This window comes from Panthera uncia (assembly GCF_023721935.1).
Source record: "Panthera uncia isolate 11264 chromosome B2 unlocalized genomic scaffold, Puncia_PCG_1.0 HiC_scaffold_24, whole genome shotgun sequence".
Classification (NCBI taxonomy): domain Eukaryota; kingdom Metazoa; phylum Chordata; class Mammalia; order Carnivora; family Felidae; genus Panthera; species Panthera uncia.
Genome location: NW_026057580.1, coordinates 69,177,221 through 69,196,284, shown reverse-complemented (window position 1 = coordinate 69,196,284; position 19,064 = coordinate 69,177,221). Strand labels below are relative to the sequence as shown.

The window sequence follows — 19,064 nt, the reverse complement described above, 5'->3', positions numbered from 1 at the left end:
TATATGTATGACTCCAGATCACCAATGGAATTCCCCTGGGCCTCAATCTCTAACTTTATCCAATAGGAAAAGTAATTTTAGCCTTACACAGGGTAGCAATGAAATCTAAATAAAATAATTACTTGATGGAACATTTGATGGAACAGATTCTGCTAAAGTAGAGTTCTGAGGGAACAGAAGCCCAGTTTGGACCCAGGAGCTAAATTAGGATAGTTTTCTTGCCTATTTACTACTTTCTATTTAATAATCCATGCAAACAACGGAGACACAAAGATGTAAGTCCTGAAGAGAAAGACTGAACTAGCATTTTGGTGGCCAGCAGCCAAAATACTGTAGGACCAGCCAAAGTATCGTAGGTTTAGAACAAGGCTCGCTTTCAAACTCTGGTATTTATTTAAAAAAATTTTTGCAATGTTTATTATTTTTGAGAAAGAGACAGAGTACCAGTGGGGGAGGAGCAGAGAGAGAGGAAGACAGAACCTGAAGCCAGCTCCAGGTTCCGAGCTGTCGGCACAGAGCCCGAGGCGGGGCTCAAACCCATGGATTGCGAGACCATGACCTCAGTCAAAGTAAGAAACTTAACTGACTAAGCCACCCAGATGCCCCAGAAAACTCCAGTATTTCTGAGGTTCCATAAAATAGGTGCTGTGACAATTGAGGGAGAGGATAGCATTTAAACTATGAGCCTAGACAAGAGTTAAAAACCACTCTGAATCTAACTGCTAGAAGATCCAAATATGTTATATGTTTATATCTCTTTTTAAAGTAAAAATAAAATGAGGGAGTTTCCACAGCATGAAAAGGAACAAAAAATTTTAAATATAGTGTATTTTCCAGCTTCCTGTCTTTACACCAAAATAGTGACACTCAAAAACATAAATAAAATGAAATTTACTTTTATCTCAGAGCACACTAGAATAAAAACAAAGTTAAGCTACAAACTGTGATAGTACTCTTCACTACAAGATGTCACTATTGCCCAAGAACAACATTACAAAATGCTTTTATTTTTATGATTAGTATCGTACCTTGATGTCTTTTAGAGAGACAAACTTCTCAATACCTAATTCGATCATATCGAGCACGTGGTAGTCATACATACGACCTAGAAGGAAATTACATTTTCTTTTAAACATTTATTTTTCCCAAAGAGACACCTTATATGTACCCACTAATTTGCATGTCCAAAATGTTATTATCTCCCTTTTTTTTTTTCTCCTTATACCCCACCAAACATGTCCCCTTCTTTCTTAAACTTTCAACTCTACCTAGAATACAGTGTTGCAATCTTGGCCCTGAAAGGATCTTGGAAATCGTTTAACCAAACTCCCTTATTTTATAGAAGAGTGAATAAAGGCCCACAAGAAGTAAAAGGGGTTGCCTAAGCCAATGACGATACCAAGTTAAACGTCAATTCTTACTGGTGAAGGGTTAATTTATGTGGGTAGGTATGCTACTGTTTTTTTTCTCTAACACTGATTTAAGATACATATATTTTAGAAAAATATCGGCAACTTTTGGTAAAGTAGTATTTTTACATGCCTATTCTCTACCTGCAGTCTGATAGATTAAAAATTTCATTCAAAGGCACAAGAAAAATTTTTAAAAACTAGCTTAGAGCTTGTTATTCCTGAAATCTCAACACCATCAATTAATCTGAGTCACAAAACAGACTGTAAACACAAACATTAGAAAGTAAATTATATTTACCTATTACTAGATTATTTGGCCTCTTCTTATTATGGGAGCCAAACATGAATAAAGAGCAATCTGACTTCTTTGAAAAGAATTCCTATAAAACCAAAGAAATCCCAATTAATGCATAAATATAAGAACTTTACGAACTGTATTCTGGGGGCACCTGGATGGCTCAGTTGGTTAAATGTCCAACTCTTGCTTTTGGCTCAGGTCATGATCTCAGTTCATAGGACTGAGCCCCACATCCAGCTCAGCGCTGTCGGTGAAGGAGCCTGCTTGGCATTTTCTCTCTCCCTCTCTCTCTGCCCCTCCCCTGCTCGTGCACACATGCACATGCTCTCTCCTCTCTCTCAAAATAAACTTTAAACTTTAGTCATAGTTTTAAAAGTATGAAAGTCTTACTTCAAAAAGAAACAAACAGGGGTGCCTGGATGACTCAGTTGGTTAAGCATCTGACTTTGGCTCAAGTCATGACCTCCTGATTCAGGAGTTCCAGCCCTGCATCGGGCTCTGTGCTGACAGTGGGGAGCCTGCTTGGGACTCTCTCGCTCTCCTGCTCACTCTGCCTTTCCACCCTGCCCCCCAAAATAAATAAACTTTAAAAATTAATAAATCTTACTTCACTTTCACTTTACAACAAAATTCCCTCATACAGGATGATTTCGAATTCAAAAAATCACAAATTACTAAAGGAACAGTAATTAGTCCAATCATGTATATGCTGTCTTAAATCAGAGTTTCTTGTACTCACCAATGATGTCTGATCCTCAAATGGTCTTGTAATGTTTTTCCTAAAAATATTTTTAAAAGATTACCTTAATTTTAATAATCTTAATTAGCAATTCACCCATAACAATTAAGTAATATATTAAAAAAAGATAATTTTGTAGATGATCAAAAATAAAGTTAGAGGGATATTCATTCATTCAAATATGTATTTAGTGCCTATTATGTGTCACTCACTGTTGTATGAGCTAAGGATACTAGAAAACAAACAAGATCTTTGCTTTCATACAGCCTACATTCTAGTGGAAAAATAAAAATTTCAAAAAGTAATTAATTGTAGTGACAAAAATAAAATAGGGTATTGTGTTAGTTATGAACAGTGGAAAATGACTATTTGAGCTGAGATGTGATAGATAAGGAATGAGCCATTGAAAAGTTTTGAGGCTGAGGTGCCTGGGTGGCTCAGTCAGTTAAGCGTCTGACTCTTGATTTTGGCTCGGGTCATAATCTCATGGTTTGTGGGTTTGAGCCCCACTCAGCATAGAGCCTGCTTGGGATTCTCTCTTTCTCTTTCTGCCCCTCCCCTACTCACACTCACACTCTCTCTCTCAAAATAAATAAACATTTTTTTAAAAAAAAGTTTTGAGGCTAAGGGTATTCTAGGAAGAAGGAACACAATAAGCAAAGATTCTGAGATGGAAACAAGCTTAGACTATTCAAGAAATGGAAAGAAGGCAAGTATCACCGAAGCTTAGCATGCAAAGGGAAAATGGTGGGGCATGAGGTCAAAGATGTGGGCATGGCCCAGATTATGTTGGTCAAGGTAAGGCCTTGTTGGTCAAGGTAAGGAATGTAGATATTAATATAGTAACAGGAAGCACTAAAGAGTTTCAGGCAGGAGAGTGACATGACTGAACACAAATTTTCTTTTTACTACTTTTTTAAAATCATAATCATTTTTAAATTTTTTTTATTTTAGAGAATCTCTACCAGGCTCCCCGCTCAGCACAGGGCCTGATGCAGGGCTCAATCCCACGACCCTGGGATCATGACCTGAGCCAAAATCAAGAGTTGGATGCTCAACTGACTGAGCCACTCAGGCACCCCTCAAATTTTCTTTTTAAAGGACTATTCTGTCCACTATGTGGAAAGGGAATGTAGTTATGGCAAGAGAGAAAAGAATTAGCAAGAAGCTATCACAGTAATCCAGGAGAGAAAGAAATAAATGGTGTATTGGACCAGGAACACTAGTAGGGGAGCTGGAGTAGAACATGCTATCTTTCATGCAAAAGGGAGAGAAATACGTATATTTTTCTTTGCTTAAATATGCATAAAATCTGGTAAAACATGTAAGAAACTATATATTTTCACTTATAATCTGATTTCTCATCATGTAAATGAAGTTTCCATAAAATAGTTCATAATTTTTATGAAGCAAAATCAATGTACATGATCTTAATTTTGTTCAAAGAATAAAATAAACATACAGACATGAAAATATCTGTACACATGTGAAAATGGGTGAAGGGAGTGGGAGATACAGGCTTCCAGTAATGGAATCAATAAGTCATGGGAATAAAAGACACAGCATAAAGAATATAGCCAATAACATAATAATGACAGATGGTAGCTACACCTATGATGAGCACAGCATAATGGAGACACTTGTCAAATCAGTGTTTTACACCTGAAACTAATGTAACATTGTGTGTCAACCATACTCAAATAAAACCAATTAAAATATGTATATACACAGGGAAAACATGTCAGAATGTACATAGTGCTATGGGTGATTATTCTATTATCCCAATTATCTAAGAGTAGCATGTATTACTTTTATAATCAGTAAAAAGAGTATTTTTTTTTAATGTTTATTTATTTTTGAAGGAGAGAGAGACAGAGTATGAGTGGCAGAGGGGCAGAGAGAGAGGGAGACACAGAATTGGAAGCAGGCTCCAGGCTCTGAGCTGTCAGCACAGAGCCCGATGCAGGCTCGAACTCACAAACCGCGAGATCATGACCTGAGCCGAAGTTGGACGCTCAACTGACTGAGCCACCCAGGCGCCCCAAAAAGAGTATTATTTTTAAAGATGCAAGGCAAACAAACTAAGAAAAACTACTACAGCATTTACGATTAACAACCATCAGCTAACTATAAATCACAAATAAGCAAATATGACCTGTTGAAAACATGGAAAATGCAAGTTAAACAAAGTATGATTTTGACTTCTTAGCTTAAAAACATAAACAAAAAGTGGGTAATGGTCTATGAAACTTGTATATTGCACTCTGCTAAAAGGACAACCTTTCCAAAAAGCGGTAATTAATATGCTCTATTGGGCATGAAGTAATCTCATGTCTAGAAATCTCACATAGGAATTAATTCAAAAGGATAATTCATTTGTGTAAAAATGGCCATTTTAGCATAATTTATAAGAATAGCAAAAAAGAAAAACCTACATTTTTAGCAATAAAATTGCTAAAATTTATAAGAATAGCAAAAAATAAAAACCATAAAATTAAGGTAAGTTATAAATTTTAGTATAACCATTTAATAGATATTAAATTGGCAATGAAAATAATACCTAGGGCACCTGAGTGGCTCAGTCCGTTAAGTGTCCAACTTTGGCTCAGGTTATGATCTTAGGGTTCATGAGTTCAAGCCCTAACATCAGGCTCTGAGCTGCCAGCACAGAACCTGCTATGAATCCTCTGTCTCCCTCTCTCTCTCTCTGTCCCTCCCCCATTTTTGCGCACGCTCTCTCTCTATCTCTCTCAAACATAAATATTAAAAAAAGAAAAGAAAAGAATACCTAAAGGATCACTTACTAACAGAAAAATTTTAGGGGCACCTGGGTGGCTCAGTGAGTTAAGCATCCGACTTCTGCTCAGGACATGATCTCACGGTTTGTGAGTTCGAGACCCATGTTGGGCTCTGTGTTGACAGCTCAGAGCCTGGAGCCTGTCATCATAGTCTGTGTCTCCATCTCTCTCTGCCCCTCCCCTGCTCACACTCTCTCTCCATCTCTCTCAAAATCACATAAACATTAAAAAAAAATTTTTTTTAAAGAAAAATGTTTATAATATAAATGAAAAAGGCTTGATATAAAATTTAATGTATGTTGGGGCACCTGGGTGGCTAGTCGGTTAAGCGTCTGACTTTGGCTCAGGTCATGATCTCGCGGTTTGTGGGTTCAAGCCCCACGCTGGGCTCTGTGCTGACAGCTCAGAGCCTGGAGCCTGCTTCAGATTCTGTGTCTCTCCATCTCTCAGCCCCTCCCCTGCTCATGCTCTGTGTCTGTCTCTCAATACTAAATAAACGTTTAAAAAAAAAATTTTTTTTTTAATGTAATGTATGGCAAAAACACAAATAATATTTTATTATTTTGCTAAAGAAAGAAGATAGACTCTGAGGCTATATGTTGTATGATTCCATTTATGTAACATTCTAAAAAAGGAAAAACTATAAGGATAAGAAACAGTTCACTGGTTACAGGGGGGAGGGGAAAGGGTGGCCCTCAAGAGCACTGCACAAAGAAATTTTTAGGATGATGATATGGTTTCTGTATCATGACTGTTTCCATATCATGTGGCAGACACAGCCTAATGCATTTTTAAAAACTCATAAAACTGTACACCACAAAGAGTAAATTTTACATACTTAAATTCAAACAACAACCGGGAGAAAAGTGGAGAAAAACTCAAAATAGAATACAATCTAATAAACGACCCTAACTGTAGTTTAAAGTAATAACACAATCGGGGCGCCTGGGTGGCTCAGTTGGTTAAGCGGCCGACTTCGGCTCAGGTCATGATCTTGCGGTCCGTGAGTTTGAGCCCCGCATCGGGCTCTGTGCTGACAGCTCAGAGCCTGGAGCCTGTTTCAGATTCTGTGTCTCTCTCTGACCCTCCCCTGTTCATGCTCTGTCTCTCCCTGTCTCAAAAATAAATAAAACATTAAAAAAAATTTTTTAATAAATAAATAAAGTAATAACACAATCACATTAAATAGGCAGAAAAAAACCCAACCTAAGTTACATTTGAAAACAGTATTTGAACTGGACACCCTAAGGCTAAAGACAAAGAACTGTACACACATTCTATACTTTAGTTAGTAATTTTGTTTCTTACAGGGTTAGACATTCTGAAAGTATGCACGTACTAGAAACCTACAAATCAATAAACATATTATCAATCATGAAAGCCAGGTTTCTTACTGTCAGAAGAAGCACAGTTACAAATAAGAAAAGAAGAAAGGCTGGAATGAAGTCTGTGGCAGTGGACTGGAATTGGGAGTAGTATTAAGACTCATGATTTTTTTAGGAAGTATCAGTATGAACTCAGAGTTTTTTTTAAATACATAAAATTAAATTAGATGTGCATGTATGCATGGGTTAACATGCATAATACTTATTTTCAAGCTCTGTCTGCTAAGAGGATCTAGAGACAATGACACTTCCGTAGCAACTAAGCATACTTTGTGCCCAGATCTCTGTTTTCTAAATTACCAGCCCCCGATATATGGAAACAGGGCTCCACAGAGAAGGGATTGATTCCAGAGCTTTTGCAAGGAAAAATACAAGATGAGCTTGGAGCATCGTGTGGCACCAAAAAGGAGGACTTAAACACAAGGGGCATGTTGAAAGAACATAGGAGCCACCCTGAAAGAGATCTTAATGGCAAAAGGTATAATAATTTGAGCAACAAAATAGTGACAGCATTGGATTATAACTCAAAGAATATAAGTATCTGTAAGTCCACACTAATATAAATGAGTAATTCAACAGAGAAGAGAGAGATTTTCCTTACAAAATTCCAATTAATAAATGTAGAAGGAATGAGACAGAAAACCACCATTAGAACACCAAGAGTAATCCCTATGTAGACAACAGTCACTGATGGATGCTAAAATTAATAAGCAAAAGTGTGATGAGAAAGAGGATTATTTGCACAGTGTTTGCACAGTCTCCAAATATTTCCTCCAAACATTCACTAGTTACAAAGGGAAAAATAATAAATTTATAGTGGAGAAACCAAGCAGACATCACTTTAACCGAGGTTAATGCTACCAACATAAGACATCCTGTACTCCCTGGTATCATTTATTGAGAAAAGCACATCACTTTTGTGGTACCCTTGCCAAAAACACATAAGGCTCAATCTATTCATGAGAAATGTAAAACAAATACAAACTGAGGTATATTTTACAAAATAATTAACAAGTACTCATCAAAAATGTCAAAGTCATCAAAAAGAGAAGGACTGAGGAACTGTCACAAATGGGAGAGTAAGGAGACATGACAACTAAATGCAATATAGGATCCTGGAAGAGAAAAAAGATATTATTGGAAAAACTGGTGAAACAAGTCAAGTCTATAGTGCAGTTAAAACATTATTGTACCAATGTTCATTTCTTACTGTTGATAATTGTACTATGGTTACATAAAACATAACACTAAGAGAAGCTGGATGAAGGGTATATGAGAACTCTACTATTTCTGCAACTTTTCTTCAAATCTATAATCACTCAAAATAATATACATATGATAAGATTACAACCATGTAAGAATATTCAATACAAATGAAAACACAAACTAGAAAGAAATAAGTTTTAAAAATACTAATGATAAAAAATAAAAAAATAGGGGCTCCAGGGTGGCTCAATTAGGTATCCAATTCTTGATTTTGGCTCAGGTCATGATCTCACAATTCGTTAGTTCAAGCCCCAAGTCAGGCCATGCTGATACTGAGGAGCCTGCTTGGGATGCACGCTCTCTCTCTCTTCCTCTCTCTGCCCATCCCCTGCTCACATGCATGCGTGCACATGCATGCGCTCTCTCTCAAATAATAAATGTTCAAAAATTTAAATAAAAACATAAATAGATAAAATAAATAAATAATGTTAATAGCTGTATTTAAGGAACTGTCATTTTCTCTTTTTTTTTTTTTTTTTTTAATGTTTATTCGTTTTGAGACAGAGAGGGAGACAGTGCCCATGAGCAGGGAGGGGCAAAGAGAGATAGAGAGAGAGAAGAAGGGGGGGAGAGAGAGAGGAGGAAGGAGGGGGGGAGAGGTGAGGGGGAGAGAGAGGGGGGAGGGGGAGAAGAGAGAGAGAGAGAGAGAGAGAGAGAGAGAGAGAGAGAGAATATCCCAAGCAAGCTCAAACCGTGAGATCATGGCCTGAGCTGAAACCAAGAGTTGGTTGCTTAAACAAATGAGCCACCCAGGCGCCCCTGTCATATTTCTTAAACAAAGTACTTTTCTAAATCTCCCATAAAGTAATTATTACCTTTATAACAGAATAATAGGAGTTAAAATAAATCATTACTTACTTTTTATACAGAACGCCATATGGTTTTTTCAATGCATACTGTAAAACATAATTTAGTTTTCAAAATAAATTACATTCTGAAAAGCAGAGATAAAAATTAAATTGTATTATATCAGTCATTATACAAGATTACCTGGTCCCTGAATCCTATTCTGAGGTCTTCTGCTTGGCTCTCTTTTGATCACTTATCTAAACCTGTAATATAAGCTTAATATTCTGACTTAGACTACACTTTCCCAATTAAAAGTTTCTATGCCCTGAGCACCTGGGTGGCTCAGTCGATTAAGCATCTGACTTTGACTCAGGTCATGATCTCACAGTTCAGGAGTTCCAGTCCCACTTCAGGTGAGCTCAAGCCCCCACTTGATGTGAACACAAGCCCTACTTCAGGTAAAAACATGAGCCCCACTTCTCTCTCTCTCTTTCTGTCTCTCTGCCCACCCCCCCCCAGATTCTCTCTCTCTCTCTACCCCCCTGCCCTTCATTCACTTGTGCCCTGTCTCTCAAAAAAAAAAAAAAAAGTTTCTATGCCCTTTCAAAAATCCATCCAACTTAAATGATTTCTTTCATTTCTTTAAATTCTACCTATTCTATTCTTTCCAGGAAAACAATTTGAGAGTAGAAAGAAAAGCAAAAGAAAGCAGATAAAAACAAATCCTATTGGGGCACCTAGATGGCTCAGTCAGTTAAGCGTCTGACTTTGGCTCAGGTCATGATCTCATGGTTCGTGGGTTTGAGCCAGCCCCATGTCAGGCTTTGTGCTGACAGCTCAGAGCCTGGAGCCTGCTTCGGATTCTGTGCCTCCCTCTCTCTCTGCCCCTCCCCTGCTCGAGTTCTGTCTCTCTCTCTCTCAAAAATAAATAAACATTAAAAACATTTTTTTAATAAATAAATAAAACCTATCAAGAAAAGCTGACAAAATTGAAATAATGTTATCTGGAGATGAGAGAGCTGAGAAACAGTTACAATGAGGGCAATAAGAACTAGAGTTTTTAAATTCAGCCCTTGAAAAAATTCCTGTCAAGGCACTTGGTGGCTCAGTTGGTTGAGTGTCCAACTTCAGCTCAGGTTATGATCTCACAGTTGGCGAGTTCGAGCCCCGTGTCGGGCTCTGTGCTGACAGCTCGAAGCCTGAAGCCTGTGTCAGATTCTGTGCCTCCCTCGCTGCCCCTCCCTCGCTCACGCTGTACCTCTCTCTCAAACATAAACATTAAGAAAAAAATTTTTTAAGTTCCTGTCGTTCAGCCCTCTTTTCATTTTTTTCTTATTTCTTTCCATTCATCCACTAATAATCAGTTGTTACCAGTATGATCAGTTCTGCTCTACTATAAGGAATAACAAAGATCTAAGGCATTACCTTACATTAGGGAAAGGAGTAAATGAGGGAAACAATGAAAAGGAAAATGACTATCAGAGCTGATAGATAAAGGAAATCCAGCAGTAAAACCTATCTTTTAAGTACTAAAACTTTTTTTTTCTTTTTTTAAGTTTATTTATTTGCTTTAGTAATCTCTACACCCACACTGGGGCTTGAATTCATGACCCTAAGATCAAGAGTCACATGTTCTTCTGACCGAGCCTGCCAGGCACCCCTTCAGTAGGAAAACTTTTTGGTAATTCTTGACCAAATATTTCCCTGCCTTGGTGTGATGCACACTAGCACAGTGACAACTCAAGAATCATCAATATGAATGTTAACTACTGTAATAACCTGTAACATTGTGCTATTCTTGGAACTTACTTAAATACAGGGCCAGAATCCTATCAACACAATGACACTGAGAAGGATGAGCATGTATTAGATTATTCAGTTATCTGAACTATTGTGTTTAACAAACGTCAACAGTTTAGTCAAGTTTAAAAATCAATTATTTAGTTGATTTAACTCAAAGAATCTATCTGCTGTATCCAAGGCCTAAATAATCAGCCACTTACTAGGTATCTCCATGGACTATGCCTTTCATTCACTGATTAAATATTTACTGAGCACCTACTGTGTGTCACACAAAGGGCTAGACATGAGGCTACAGAGGTAGGAAAAACATAAAGCTTTTAACTTCATCACTTATATTATAGGCCCTGAACTGAACATATTACTTTTCTCTTCAAACCTGCTCCACATGATATATTCTCTACTTGCCATTATCACTTATCAAGAACCCAACCCAGAAACCTGGGAAGTTCATACTTCTTACTCATGCCCAAACTCTTCTACCCTCATCATCTACTCTCTCTGATGATCTCTCATTTTCACTGGCACCACCACATTCCAGGTACTCATTACCCGGCTGAAAACAATGGTTGAATCAGTTGCTACATTTGCTCTCAGTTTTCCCTGGTCAAACTGATTAAAAGGACTGATCATACCTGCCACCTCCAATCTTTCAGCGGTTCCTCAGATCTTTTACAACAAAGCTCAATCAAACTCCGTGTTGCTACCTGATTCCTGCATGTTCTTCTAGCTCCATCAAGCCCACTTTCCTTTAGCCATCCCCAATTATTTGCAGTTCCCCAAACACATCATATGCTCCTTCACGTTCCCTTTTGCACAAGTTTTTTCCTCAACCTTGGAAGACTTTCTGCTTCTCCTCCTCTCCTCCTCCTTGTTCTGACTCCTCCTTCAAAATGAAGTGTCTCCTCTGGGAAGCCCATTCTGTGTATGGCTACCCCTATGGGATTTTAACTGCCTCCTATCCTAGCCTCTACATGCCTCCAGCACAGCAGTTAATTCAGTGTTATAATTTCTTATTTGCCTGTCTCCCTCATTAAGCTCACTGAAGGGACAGACGTGTTTTATGTAACTCTTAATCCTCAGCACCTAGCGCAGTGCTTGGCGTTGCTGACGGAATAAACAGATAGTGATATGCAGTTATTTCACTTTACAAACTAGAGATGTTCCTTAAATGTGGGTAAACCAAAGTCCAGTCATTGAAATCAGTTCAAATTTACAAAAGGAACAACAGTAGTTGCTTTAAGGAAAACCAGTGGATAGTGTCTTGCCATGGCAAATTATCTCCAACTTGAGCTTTTTTCTAAGGCAAGGCAAACTTATCCACGTATCCAGCAGCCCAAACTTGTATGCTGAAAATTTCCTAAAATGATTCCAATACCATTTAAAAAATAAGTGTATAGGGACATCTGACTAGCTCAGTCAGTAAAGTGTGCTACTCCTGATCTCAGGGTCGTAAGTTCGAGCCCCACAATGGGTGTAGAGATTAGTTAAAAAATAAAATCTTTCAAAAATAAAAATAAAAAAATTATTATATACATACCACATCTCTAAGTACTTGTGTCACCAGTAAATTTGCATTTCCCCCTTTAATCAGCATAGCATTTTTAACATTTTCACTAAGTTTCGGTTCTCTCTTCTCAAGGAATCTCTTGGCTCGTTTTGTTTTTGGCTTTCTGTTTGGAAAATCACAATTTGTAACAACTTAAAACATTTTCCTCATAGTACAAAATCATGACTTTACTAACATGCAAATTCTTAAAAATCAACAATTACATAACATTTATCAGTTAGGATTCCACCACTAAACAAAACTCACTTTTTAGGGAGATATTAACAAAAGGTATTCAGCTATTACTATTAAGTAAGTGTTAACTTTATTAGCTTTTGATTTTTTTTAAAGGCTTTCATTTTTTTAATATCACCAACATTCCTTTATTACTGTTTTTTCTCTAAACCTTTCATAAAAAAAAAAAGACTCAATGAAGACTGTTGCTATTTTTATTCCATCATTTTTCCTTCAGCCTTAGAGCAAACAGCACTCTTACCCTAACACAAAGCATTGCACACCAACTAGTGATCAATCTGTGGGCAGTTACCAAACACAGGGAGGCTACTCATTGTTTATCTTTCCTATAGGTCGTAGACCTACCGGGAAGTATACACTATCCCACTCCAACATCACAGCTGAAAAAGTCCAACATTATTGCCGCCAACGGGGAATAATAATGACTGACACTTTTATAGAGTTACCTTACTAAGGCTTATCTTCACCAAGACCCTACCACACAGGTAAAATTATTATCTTCATTTTACAGATGAGGCAACTGAAGCCAGAGAGGTAATTTGGCCAAGGTCACACAACTTGCAAGTAAGCCAATCTTCAAAATGAGCAAAATTTAAAAACTCATCTCGACCACTGTGCAAAATATGAAGGGAAAACAAATTCATTATTCTGACTTTATGATGTGACAGCAGGAGTAGAATGGTTTTATACAATTCTGTTCAGAGAAATTCTGTTCTGCTTCCACTATATCTTGCTTTTCCAACAGTTCTTGGCCATCTACTGAAAGAATTCCTCCTCTCTTAAATAACTACGACCCACCATCCTCCTTTCAGTCCTGTGGACACTTTGAGCAGGAAAAGAAAAACGCAATATACACACACTTCATTTATCAAGCAGAGTTTAAAAATTCTCCTGCAGACAAAGTGTTAAGCAATATAAATAAAGCTTCCAATCACTTACTGTTTGATAAAGATACACATTATTTATTAAATCAAAAAATATTTAGTATGTCTTATGGCAAAAAACAGTGCTCTATATTTCATGTGGTTTATTACTTCTCACTAACCAACTAATGCAAATAACATCTTCTATGTTGTATCAGCTGTTTGTTCCCCCATCAGATCATAGTCTTACTCATCTTTGATGTCCCCATACCTAGAGGAATACATAGCAGATGCACAAAATTCTCTGAATGACTAAAAGACGAATTTGTTTTGATTAGATGTTAATCCAGGAAAATCCCAAGAAATAACAGCAGGACTATTCAGAAGACCAATAAATATTTTCTGAACGCATTTAAAACAAACATCAACTCAAGGGAACAAAAAAACTAATGAACATTTCTACGTGCTGTAGCAAAGGCTTTACGTACATACATTCTCGCCAGTAATCTTCACAGTTCAATGAAGTACGATTATTACGAACGCGATTATACAAAGTAAACTGAGGTTTAGGGGGATTAAATGGCCTAAAGTCACAAAGTTTTGTGAACGCGCCCGGACTGTCACCTACATCTGTCAGATTCCGAGGCCTTGTGCTCGTAACCATTCATTCGACCACCTTCCTCACGCTTCTCGGGAAACCAGGACTTTTCTAACTGGCTAGAATAAAAGCGGCGAACACCTCCGTGCTACCGCCTGGCAGCTCCCACCAGTGGGCTTCCCGGCACTTCATCGCCCAGCGAGCTGCACTACTAGAGACCTAGGCTAGCGGATGGATCGACCCACCACAAGCCAAACAGCGGGAGGAACGAGAGGAGTAGCCCAGGCGGAGAGGAGGTTTTTTCACTCGTCCCCACCACACGAGTCCCACTCCCCAACGTCCCCCATAGAAGGGACCCAGCGCACTTACACAACTCGATCCAAAGCGTCCATGGCTACCGCAACAAGAACCCGCAGAACACACGTGCACAGCGCGGTTACGCGAGATACGCCAGTGGCCCGGAACAGGCGGAACCGGAACTTGAGCGTGGCGTCACTTCCTGGGACCGCCCCATCATGGATGCCTAGGCTTTTTTTTTTTTTCCCCCCTTCTCCCTTTAATGAAATTGCGCCCCTTTCCCTTGGTAACAGATTTTTGCCTTGGCTTTTAGCCGGAAATTAACACTTTAGGTAACATCGTCTATAGCAGCTTGATGGACGCGCCTGTGTGTATACCTGGAATAAGGTATTCAGGGACCAGATGTTATTCTTCTGGGAATCTCCCAGAATGTCAGAAAGGTTCACATGGTAGGTACTCACACAGTGAGTGAAATCAATGTGAAATATGCACTATTGACCGAACTGTAAGCTCAGTGAGGCAGAATTTATAAATACTGCAGTGCCCGACACATAAAAGGTGTGCATTGAAAGTTAACACTATGGATCTTCATTTATAGCCCCAATTTTTAAATTGCTATATAATTCATATGCCATAAATTTTACCCCTGTAAAGTGTACATTTCACTGGTTTTTAGTATATTCACAAAGGTGCAACTATCACCACATCTAATATCAGAACATCTTTATCACCCCAAAAGGAAACACCCACCCTATCAACCCAATAGTAGTCACAACCCATTTTCCTGTGTGGTAACACACAGGCTGTCAGCTACCTAAGCTTGAGGTCAAGCATGCCATGCCCTCTTTTGCCTCCTACAGAATTGACACAAACTTGGTGGTAAGAAATCCCAAGCTCTTCAAGAGCTGGCTTGGGGTGCCTAGGGGCATCAACGTCTGTGGCCTGGCCTCTGCCATCACACTGATTTGCTGACTTCCTCTGGCCAAGCCAGACCATTACCCTACACCTTCTTTTCTTCAAAGAGTTTTATAATTTCAGCTCCAACATTTAGGCCTTTGGCCCATTTTGAATTAATCTTTGTATATCGTATAAGATAGGAGATCCAACTTCATTCTTTTGTATATGGATATCCAGTTGTCCCAGCATCATTTGTTGAATAGATTATCTTTGGGGTGCCTGGGTAGCTCAGTGGGTTAAGCAATGGGACTCAACTTCAGCTCAGATGGTGGTCTCATGGTTTGTGGGTTGGAGCCCCACATCAGCATGGATCCTGCTTAGGATTCTCTCTCCCTCTATCTCTGCCCTTCCCTGCATGTGCACGCACAAACTCTCTCTCTCTCTCTCAAAATTAATTAATTTTTTTTTAAAGATTATCTTTGCTCCATTTTATTGCCTTTGCTCCTTGGTCTTAAATCAGTTGACTATATTTATGTGGATTTATTTCTGGGCTCTGTATTCTGTCTATTAGGTATTATCTATTCTTTTGCCAATTCTCACTATCTCCATTATAGTAGCTTTATAACAAGTCTTGAAGTTGGGTAGTGTCAGTCTTCCTACTTTGTTTTTCAATATTGTGTTAGCCATTCTAGGCCTTCTGCCACTGCATATAAACTTTATTTTTGTTATGATTCTTTTTTACAAAAGTTTATTCTTAAATGTACAAACGGATCTAAGACAACACTTGATTCTAGCTATAGGTGGCAACAGATACTATGACAAGGAATCCAAATGTTTGAACAGGAATGGAATTTAGGATCACATTGTCTCGGGGCGCCTGGGTGGCTCAGTCGGTTAAGCAGCCGACTTCGGCTCAGGTCATGATCTCACGGTCCGTGAGTTTGAGCCCCACGTCGGCTCTGTGCTGACAGCTCAGAGCCTGGAGCCTGCTTCGGATTCTGTGTCTCCCTCTCTCTGACCCTCCCCCGTTCATGCTCTGTCTCTGTCTCAAAAATAAATAAACGTTAAAAAAAAAAAAAAAAGGATCACATTGTCTCAGGCATAAAAAAACAGCTTACTTTTTGTCAGTTTTCTTAATTCCACCTGTGGCCAGGAGGCCCATCCCCATAGCCTTTGCTTTTAGCTCCTTGAGTTTCTTCTGCTCCCCTTTCTGTTTCTGCTTGAGTGCCTTATCTTCCTCATCTGTGTCCTTGGCCTGCTTCATGGGCTGCTTCAGGGGCTCCTTCTTGCCACATTCATGGTCAGACATGGCACCTGACACCCCTTCCCCAGACCCTGCCACCAAAAGCTCCTCCATATAAACTTTAGAATCAGTTTGCCAATATCCACACGATAACTAGCTAGGATTTTGATTGATATTGCATTGAATCTATAGAGCAAGCTGGAAAGAACTGATATCTAGACAATGTTGAGTCTTCCTTTCCATGAATATGGAACATCTTTCCATTTAGTTCTTCTTTGATTTCTTTCATCAGAGTTTTTATAGTTTTCCTCATATAGATCTTGTATGTGTTTTGTTACATTAATACCTAAACTTTTCATTTTGGGAATGCTAATATAAATAGTATTATGCTTTGTTATAATGAGCACTGGGTGTTGTATATAAGTGATGAATCACTGAATTCTACTCCTGAAACCAATATTGCACTGTATGTTAACTAACTAGAATTTGAATAAAAATTTAAAAAGAAAAAATAAAGCTTGAATTATTTAAAATAGTAATGGTATAAAAAACAAATAAAAAATAAAATATTAATAGTATTGTGTTTTAAATTTCAAATCCTATTTGTTCATTGCTGGTATATAGGAAAGCAATTGCTTTTTTGTGCATTAACTTTTACCCTGCATCCCTGCTATAATTGCTAATTAGTTCCAGGAGTTTTTGTTTGTTTGTACATGCTATTTTCCACATAGATGATCATGTTATCTGAGAACAAACAGTTTTATTTCCCTTTCTTCTTTATTTGCATTAGCTAGGACTTCCAGTGTAATGTTAAAAAGCTGTGGTGAAGGGGGACATTCTTGCCTTTTTTCTGATCTTAACGAGAAAGCTTCAAGTTTCTTACCATAAACAAGATGTTAACAGTAGAATTTTTGTAGATAGTCTTTATCAAGTTGAGGAGGTTCCCCTCTTTCATTCCTGATATTAATAATCTGTCTCCTCTCTTTTTAATTAGTTAGCCAGGCTTGAGGCTTATCAATTTCATTGATCTTTTCAAAGAACCAGCTTTTGGTTTCATTAATTTTCTCAATCGATTTCCTATTCTCAATTTCATTGGCTTTTTTGTTCTAATTTGTATTATTTCTTTTTTTCTGCCTACTTTGAATTTAATTAGCTCTTTTTTTCTAGTTTCCTAGCATGGAAACTTAGATGATTGATTTTAAATCTTTCTTATTTTCTAACATATGCATCCCATGCTATAAATTTCCCTCTAAGCACTGCTTTCACTGTATCCCACAACTTTTGACAAATTGTTTTTTCATTTAGTTCAAAATATTTTTAAATTTCTTTTTGAGAGTTTTACTTGCCCTGTGTGATATTTAGAAGGGTGTTTTTTAGGGGCACCTGGGTGGCTCAGTTGGTTCAGTGTCTGACTTCGGCTCAGGTCATGATCTCATGGTTCATGGGTTTGAGACCTGTGTCGGGTTCTGTGCTGACAGCTTAGAGCCTGGAGCCTGTTTTGGATTCTGTGTTCCCTCTCTCTCTGTCTCTCCCCCACTTGTGCACTCTCTCTCTCTCTCTCTCTCAGAAATAAACACCAAAAATTAAAAAAAAAAAAGAAGCGTATTCTTTAATCTCTGAGTATTTTGGAATTTTCTGTCTGTTTAATGGTTTCTAGTTTCATTGCGGTCTGAGAGCAGACATTGTATGATTTCTATTCTTTTAAATTTGATAAAGTGTTTTTTGTCCCCAAATGTGGTCTCTCTTGATGAATGTTCCATGTGAGCTTGAGAAGAATGTATGTTCTGTTGTTATATGAAGTAGTTTATAGATGTCCCTTATGTCCAGTTGACTGATAGGATTGTTGAGTTCAACCATGTCCTTACTGATTTTCTACCTGCTTGATCGCTCCATTTCTGATAGAGAGATGTTGAAGTCTTCAACTATGTTAGTGGATTCATCTATTTCTCCTTGAGGTTCTATCAGTTTTTGCCTCATGTATTTTGGTGCTCTGTTGTTAGACACATACATGTTAATGATTAGTATGTCTTCTAGGAGAATTGACCACCTTATCAATATGTAATGCTCCTCTTTATCCCTGATAAATTTCCTTGGTCTGAAGTTGGCTCTGTATGAATTAATATAGCTACTCTTATGTTGTTTTGATTAATGTTAGAATGATATATTTCTCCATCCATTTACTTTTAATCTTTATGTGTCTTTATATATAAAGTAGGTTCCAGGTAGACAGCATTTAGTTGGGTCTTGTTTCTTGATCCAGTCTGACAGTCTCTGTTTTAATTGGTGCATGTAGAGCATTGACATTCAAAATTATTGTTTATATAGTTGGATTCATATCTACCATATATATTACTGTTTTCTATTTGTTGCCCTTGTTCTTTGTTCCTATTTTTGTCTTCTATTATTTTTCTGTCTTTTGTGGGTCTGTTTTTTAAAGATTTTATTTTAATGTTTATTTTTGAGAGACAGACAGACAGAGCACAAGCAGGGGAGGGGCAGAGAGAGAGGAAGACACAGAATCCGAAGCAGGCTCTAGGCTGTCAGCACAAGACCTGAGGCGGGGCTCAAACTCATGAACGTGAGATCATGACCTGAGCTGAAATTGGATGCTTAACCAACTGAGCCACCCAGGCACGCCTTAAGATTTTATTTCTAAGTATCTCTACACCCAAGGTGGGACTTGAATTTACAATCCCAAGATCAAGAGTTGCATGCTTGTCGTAGTCTCTGGGTCTGGAGTTCTCTCTTGTCCAGCAAGGGAGCGGATGCAAGATTGAAATGCAAGAGACAATAATGTCCAAGAGGAGACAAGAGTCCCAAGTAAGAGTCCTTGCTCTGTTTTTATTAGGATCAGAAGGCTTACAAGCATGATGGA

The 19,064-nt window shown here is 38.1% G+C and overlaps 2 protein-coding genes across 2 annotated transcripts in view; both read right to left on the bottom strand.

The window, feature by feature from the left end:
- RPF2 (ribosome production factor 2 homolog) overlaps positions 1-14,232 on the bottom strand; it is a 33,818-nt gene extending 19,586 nt beyond the window's left edge. The window contains exons 1-6 of the mRNA XM_049654176.1: positions 14,122-14,232; positions 12,028-12,160; positions 8,757-8,794; positions 2,450-2,489; positions 1,711-1,792; positions 1,029-1,105 (exon numbers count right to left, since the gene is read on the bottom strand). Of these exons, the coding sequence (XP_049510133.1) occupies positions 1,029-1,105; positions 1,711-1,792; positions 2,450-2,489; positions 8,757-8,794; positions 12,028-12,160; positions 14,122-14,144 (393 nt within the window). The 5' untranslated portion in view covers positions 14,145-14,232. The remainder of the gene's footprint in view (positions 1-1,028; positions 1,106-1,710; positions 1,793-2,449; positions 2,490-8,756; positions 8,795-12,027; positions 12,161-14,121) is intronic.
- Positions 14,233-16,060: 1,828 nt separating this feature from the next.
- Positions 16,061-16,280, bottom strand: LOC125938806 (translation machinery-associated protein 7-like). Its single transcript, XM_049654181.1, has one exon. It carries the CDS (start codon positions 16,253-16,255, stop codon positions 16,061-16,063), a length of 195 nt encoding a protein of 64 aa, XP_049510138.1. The 5' UTR covers positions 16,256-16,280.
- Positions 16,281-19,064: the final 2,784 nt, after the last annotated feature.

Bases quoted from the DNA above. Each gene is read 5' to 3' on its own strand.
- LOC125938806 (XM_049654181.1), bottom strand. From the start codon at position 16,255: ATGTCTGACCATGAATGTGGCAAGAAGGAGCCCCTGAAGCAGCCCATG.